Source organism: Orycteropus afer, unplaced genomic scaffold, assembly GCF_000298275.1.
Source record: "Orycteropus afer afer isolate SDZICR_OR568_19922 unplaced genomic scaffold, OryAfe1.0 scaffold00083, whole genome shotgun sequence".
NCBI classification, from domain to species: domain Eukaryota; kingdom Metazoa; phylum Chordata; class Mammalia; order Tubulidentata; family Orycteropodidae; genus Orycteropus; species Orycteropus afer.
In genome coordinates, this window is record NW_006921670.1 from 7,084,089 (window position 1) to 7,091,112 (window position 7,024).

Below are 7,024 nucleotides of genomic sequence, written 5' to 3' on the forward strand. Positions count from 1 at the left end.
GGAATCCAGCTTGAATTTCCAGCAGTTCCATGTGCTGCTGCAACCATTTTTGAATTATCTTCAGCCAAACTTTGTGTGTGATATTAATGAGGTTATTTAATTTCTGCGTTCTCTTGGACCACCTTTCTTTGGAACGGGCACAAATACGGATCTCATCCAGTTGGTTGTCTTCCACATTTCTTTGCACAGACAACTGACTGCTTCTAGTGTGGCATCCATTCGTTGAAACATCTCAACTGGTGTTCCATCAATCCCTGAAACCTTGTTTTTCGCCATTGCCTTCAGTGCAGCATGGACTTCTGTCAAGACCATTGATTTTTCTTCAGTTCTTTCCGTTTGAGAAATGCCAAGTGTGTTCTTCCCTTTTGGTTTTCTGACTCAAAGTCTTTGCACATTTCATTATAATATTTTACTTTGTCTTCTTTAGTGACCCTTTGGAATCTTCTTTTTCGCTCTTTTACTTTATAATTTCTTCCATTTGCTTTAGGTACTCTTCATTCAAGAGCAAGTTTCAGAGTCTTTTCTGACATCCATTTCAGTCTTTCTTTCCTGCCTTTTGAATGACCTTTGGCTTTCTCCATGTATGATCTTGATGTCACCCTACAACTCATCTGGTCTCCAGTCACTGGTGTTCAGTGAGTCAAATTTGTTCTTTAGATGGTCTCTACATTCAGGTGGGATATAATCAAAGTCATGCTTTGGCTCTTGTGGACTTGTTTTCTTCTCTTCAGCTTCACCTTGATCTTGTACGTGAGCAATTGATGATGTGTTCTGCAGTCAGGCCCTGACCTTGTTCTGACTGAAGATGCTGAGTTTCTCCATCATCTGTTTCCACAGAGGTAGTTGATTGGATGATTTCTGTTTATTCCATCTGGTGAGGTCCACTTACATAGTTGTCATTTATGTTATTGGAAAAAACAGGGCTTCAAACTGGCTTATTCCCGTTCTGTCCCTGGCTGAGAATTTGCATGTCCACGCCCGATATACTCAGTTAAAATCTATGGTTAGCAAGATTCCCAGGTGATTTTTATAGATATCTGAGTGATTCTCATGATACGTAAGAAATTTGTTAAAATACAGATTCTGTTTCAGTCTATCTGGGGGGGAATGCAAATTATCAGGAAAGGGTAGAGTCATAATGAACTGGCCCAAAGCCCTGGGATAAAGTGTTTCTAATGAATAGATCTTTAACAACAACAACAATAATAATAAACCCTCTGCCATTGAGTCAGCTCCAACTTAGAACACCCCTAGAGGACAAAGAACTCCCCATAGGGTTTGCAAGGCTGTAGGTTTTTATGGAAGCAGACTGCCTCATATGTCTCCCACGGATGGTGGGTTTGAACTGCCAACCTTTTCGGTGGCAGCCAAGCACTTAACCACCACACCACCAGTGTTTCTGGATAAGTTCTTGGTCTTGCAAAATTTTATTATGTAATCTCCAGCATTGTTTCTATCCCCAAGGCTGTATTTTCCAACTATTGATCCCTCTTTGTTTCTGATTTTTGCAGTCAAATCACCACTAATTATCAGTGCATCTTGATTGCGTGTTTGATTAATTTCAGACTGCAGAAATTGGTAAAAGTGTTCAGTTTCTTCATCTTTGACATGAGTGGTTGGTGAATAAATTTGAATACAGGCAGTCCTGACAAGAATAAAGGTCCCTAAAGCTCTGGTAGCATAGTGCCTAAGGCATTTGACTGCTAACCAGAAGGTGGGCAGTTCAAACCCACCAGTCACTCCCCGGAAGGAAGGTGGGGCAATCTACTTCCTAGTGATACTGCCTCGGAAACCCAAGGAGGGGTCGCTATGGGTCGGTGCGTTTTGTTTTGTCAACGTGGACTGCATCCACGTCATTAAGGTAGGCTCTACCCAGGGGAAGGACCTCTTCCCTGGTGGTACTTTGAGTGCTTTCCACCCTGAGGGGCTCACTTCCCCGCGCTCCATCAGTGTTCCCTGCTAGTCATAAGGCCTCACCGGGCAACTTTTTGAGAAGTGGATTACCAGGCCTTTCTTCCGAGTCTGTCCTAGTCTGGAAGCTCTGCCGAAGCCCGTCGACAGTGGTGACCCTGCTGGTGTCTGAAACACCGGTGGCATTGCTTCCGGCATCACGGCCACACTCAAGCCACCACAGTAGGACAGACTGACAGACGCGTGTGGGGAGCCCGAGGGCACTGAACTCAAGGACCTGATGTAGCTTCAGGAATTAGGCAACTGAAGGTATAGACAGTGGGCCCAGCCCCTTCCATTAAATAGCTCTTAGGTGCCTGGCCTAAGAAGCCCTGGTGGGGCAGTGGTTAAGTTCTCAGCTGCTAACTGAAAGGTCAGCAAACCCTTCAACGGCTCCACAAGAGCAGAGACCAGGTGACCTGCTCCCATAAAGATGACCGCCCAGGAAACCCTATGGGGATTTCTGCGCTGGGTGGGAATGGCCTCCGTAAAAACCAAACCAAACTCACTGCTTTTGAGTCAGACCTGATTCATAGCCACCCTTCCTTGGGTTTCCGAGGCAGTATCTCTACGGAAGTAGATTGTTCAGTCTTCCTTCTGAGCAGTGGCTGGTGGGTTTGAACCGCCAGCGTTCTAGCACGCAGCAAAAATAGGTGCCTGGCCTGGAAGGGGTGGGGAATATCTGAGATCAGGGAAGACTTCCTGGAGGAGGTGATGGTTTCACTGGGCCCCAAAGGATGTGTAGGAGTTTCATTCTTTAGCAAGGGTTGACTGGGTTTGAGAATTGTTTTACAGGCTCCCTGGGAACCACGTGGCCAAAGGGCTGAGCTGTGTGGCGTGACTGGAGGCTCCTGCCCTCCTCTAGTGAACTCCACTGGTAAGTAGGTCACAGCCATGACCTTTTCCAGAAGCTATGAGGGAATCCAGAGACCCGGCTCTGATCCTGACCAGTCTCGAGTTCTCGGGCAGCTCACCATCCCTGCTCCAGGCCACAGTTTTCCATGGATGTGGGGGACAGGTGGATTAAGTGCTGTTTATGATCCTTGGGGCACTGACAGTCAGTGGTTACAGTTGGTCCAATTGAGCCCTGTGTCGAAGCCACGCCTGTTTACAGAGCAGCTCCCTGTCCAAGGCCACATTGTAGAGGAATGAGGCTGGTTCACCCCACCCCGCCCCACCCCACCCACACCCAGACCTGAAGGCTGCAGCTTCTTCCCTGGAAGATGTTTGCATTTTGGGACTTTCATTTACTGATGGGGCAGGACTTAAAATGAGGAGAAACAGGACAAACACCCTTACTAACTGTGCTATCTGCACTTGAGGGACCAGCAGGGACCCGGGAGGTTTGGCCTCAGGGTTGGGGCCGAGGGCCGCCAATTAGGGGATGGTTTAAGTGCAGCCATTTTGTGAGTTTGGGGTTCCCTGTCAGTCCAGCAGAGGCCCACTGCTTTGCATTTTCAAAAGGCTGGCCACATCTCCCAGCCTGGTACAACCCCACTGGCCCTTTCTCTGAGTCCTCTATGTCCCCATGACAACCCTCTGTGGGACGAGGCAGGAGAGACCAGCCCACTGCAGAGACGAAGACGCTGAGACCGCAGGTCAGACAGCCAGGGAGCCGGGCCAGGCTCTCCACAGCCTGCTTTTCCCTCCAGGGGTGCAGGAGCTGCCTCCTGGGATCCGTGGCCGCCTCGCTCACCTCCCGCTTCTTCCGGGCCTTGCCCTGCAGGGGCCATGAAGCTCAACGAGAGGAGCGTGGCCCACTACGCGCTGAGCGACTCCCCCGCGGACCACACAGGCTTCCTGCGCACGTGGTGGGGCTCAGGGACCGCCCCCGGCCCCAGCGGCGCTGGCCGAAGATGCTGGTTCGTCCTCAAGGGCAACCTGCTGTTCTCCTTCGAGAGTCGCGAGGGCCGGGCCCCGCTGAGCCTGGCGGTGCTGGAGGGCTGCACGGTGGAGCTGGCCGAGGCGCCGGTACCCGAGGAGTTTGCCTTCGCCATCCGCTTCAGCGCTCCCGGGGTGCGGCCATACTTGCTGGCCGCGGACGGGCCGGCGGCCCAGGAGGCCTGGGTGAAGGCGCTGTCGCGAGCCAGCTTTGGCTACATGCGCCTGGTGGTACGGGAGCTGGAGGCCCAGTTGCGTGAGGCCCGCAAGAGCCTGGCCTCGCATCGCCGATCATCCTGCAGGGCCGCGGCCAGCCGTTGTAAACCCCCGGCTCCCGACCACTGCTCTCCAGCCCTGGAGAACGGCCACTCCCCCTGCAAGGACCGCAGCCCCGGAAGCACGGCTGAGGAAGGGGGCAGCAGGCCGTCGGGGTGGGCCTCGTTGGAGTGGGAGGTGCAGGGCTCTGCCAGCCTCCTGCTCGGCAGGGGACAGAGCCCCGTGTCCCCCGAGACCTCCTGCTTCTCCACCCTGCACGACTGGTATGGGCAGGAGATCTTGGAGCTGAGGCAGGGGTGGCTGAAGAGGGCTCGGGTTGGCCGGGCAGGATGGGAACAAAAGGACCGACCCTGACCCAGCCCGGGCCCTTCTGGGTCTGCCCAGCCTGCTGGTCGGGACACCTGGGCTTTTTCAGTTGAAGGTTTACTCTTTTGCAAGGTTGCTTTTGGGGGTTTCTCTCCTCCCCTCATTTTAGGTCTCCAGGCTCCAGATCCACACCTGTCACTGGAGGGGCTCAGGAATCATTACTCCCAGCTTCTTTAGTTCCTGAGACTCAGAGAGGAAAGGCGGTCTTCTGACTCCTGGGGGCCTGCCTATCAGAGTATCAATGACTTGGAGGAAGTGGGAGATGCCACCCGCCTTTCACCTACACACCAAACTCTCCAGCCACAGTTTCCACTGTGGGGAGTCTTGTGTGCATTTGAATACAGGCAGACCTGGCCTTATTGCGCTTTGCAAATACTGCGTTTTTTACAAGTTGAAGGTTTGTGGCAACCGTTTGTCAAGCTAGTCTATCGGTGCCATTTTTCCCAAGAGCATGTGCTCACTTTGTGTCTCTGTACCATGTTTTGGTAATTTTCACAATAGTTCAAACTTCTTCATAAGGCTGTTGCACACTTAAGATACTAGAAAGTATAATGTAAGCATAAGTTTTATATGCACTGGGAAACCAAAATATTCACACGACGTGCTTTATTACAATCATCTCTTTGTTGCGGCCGTCTGGAACCAAACCCGCAATATCTCCGAGGCGTGCCTGTATCAGAGGCTGGCTGCAGTCTTGGCTTGAGGGACTGCCCTTGCCAGAGAAAGTGGGTTTATGATGTCATGAGGTTTTCTGGGGCCCTGCTCTTCCTGAGAATGGTGCGTAGATCGGGCCTGGGGCACCCATTCTGCAGTGTGGGTAAGGCCTTTCAGAGGGAGAAGGCCTTCAGCCGGCCAGGCATTTAATCTGCTCAGAGTGGTGGGGCCCCCTCCTCACTCTGGCCGCCCTGTCAACAGAAGGTGCTGGAAGCTGCCCTGGAGGGGCTGTCAGCCGAAACCTCTGCTGTACTCCGTCCTCAGCAGCCAGCTCTCGGAAGTGCAGGTGCCAAGTGGGAAGTGAGAGGAGGTGAGCAGGCAGTGTGGCTTCCCATTTGTGGCCTCAGTTCTCCGTCCTGGGCATCCTAGGAGATCGGACACAGTATTCCATGCTCTCTGCTCAACTCTTCTTTCCCGACTGAGCTCCTGGGCTTTGAAAGAGGTGTGTTCCTGCTTTGTAAAGCAACAGTGAAACCACCGAGGAACTCCTTCATGGTCCTGCTTGTCACCCCAGGGCCAAGACTTTTGGTTCCCTCTCATTAGGAGTGGGCCAAGCATTTCCTCCTTTGGTTGTTTTGTTCTGGGAAGCATAGGGACTGGGCCCATAGAGCCAGAGGCCAGACCAGCCCGCTGCCCTAGGGGGATGGCAGTGGCTGGTCAGACACCCCTCCCCAGACAATGTGTCCCCTTACAAGCCTCTCTCTTCCTGGTGGCCTTGGGCAGCCTGACTTAGACCCAAGTAGGCCTAGAGGCTGAGGCTCAGCACCTTATCTCCAGGATCCAGGACCCGTCCCCGCCCAGCTGGTTTCCCAGGAAGAGGGTCCACCTCTAGCTGGCCCTGAAGCCTCTCAGTGCGCTGCTCCAAGTTTTAGAAGCCACAGGCCTTTATCTTTGCTGTTGTTACAGTGCCTTTTATACGATTAAAACACTAAATAAAGTATTTTTCATCATTATTCACATCAGTTCCTTAAGTTCATTTCAACAATCACCTTCTGAAGCCTGCTTTGCCAAGCCTTGATAGCCCAGGCGCGGAAACAAGCGCAGAAATCAGACAACCTCACCCGCAAGAGCTCACTCTGACGGCCCCGCCCACCAGAACCCAGGATGGGGGCGGGGCTGGGGCACCGGCGTCCTCCTCTGACGTCACCACTCCGGGCGGCTGCCTTTTTCCCACCGCAATAGGAGTTAGGTCCACTGCGCATGTGTGAGGGCTGGAATTCTCATCGTGTCCCAAGAACCTCGCGAGACTTGTGGGTCACTGTTCCGCCCGAGGGCGTCACCGGAGCAATCAGTGGGGTCTGGGTGCCGGGGCTAGGGGCGGAGCTGAGGGATGGCATCCAGAGCGGCTCGCTGCCTGGTTTTGGACACCGTCCGATCCGGGGCTCTCTGGGGCAGGCCGAGCTTGAGGACAGGTGGTGATGTCTCTGCCATACGAAGCAGCTCAGGTCGAAGCCTGAGGTCAGTCATCGTTACCCGCAGCGGCGCCATTTTGCCCAAACCAGTGAAAGTGAGTTTCTGTCTGAGGGCGGGGCAAAGGGGCCAAGGTTTGTGGTCGTCGCTCATTGACAGCAACAAAGGCCAATCATACGACCACTTTAAACTAGAGGGCGGTGCAAGGGGGTAATTTTGACAGGTGGGAGGAAACCGAGGGTTAGAACCTTGAGTTGGGCTGGGTGGATGGAGGCAAAGTGGGAGCGACAGCCGAGAGAGGCGGAGTGTTGCACTATCTTATGGTACGCGTCTTGTGTTTTATTGACTATGCAAAGGCATTTGATTGTGTGGATCATGACAAATTATGGATAACATTGAGAAGAATGGGAATCCCTGAGCACTTGAT

The 7,024-nt window shown here is 52.9% G+C and overlaps 2 protein-coding genes across 2 annotated transcripts in view; both read left to right on the forward strand.

The window, feature by feature from the left end:
• The first annotated feature begins 3,681 nt into the window (after nt 1-3,681).
• On the forward strand, nt 3,682-4,461 carry PHETA2 (PH domain containing endocytic trafficking adaptor 2). The gene has a single exon (XM_007941716.1). It carries the CDS (start codon nt 3,682-3,684, stop codon nt 4,459-4,461), a length of 780 nt encoding a protein of 259 aa, XP_007939907.1.
• A 2,056-nt stretch (nt 4,462-6,517) lies between these two features.
• Nucleotides 6,518-7,024, forward strand: part of SMDT1 (single-pass membrane protein with aspartate rich tail 1) — a 6,416-nt gene continuing 5,909 nt past the window's right edge. Inside the window, exon 1 of the mRNA XM_007941718.1 lies at nt 6,518-6,694. Within this exon, the coding sequence (XP_007939909.1) occupies nt 6,518-6,694 (177 nt within the window). The remainder of the gene's footprint in view (nt 6,695-7,024) is intronic.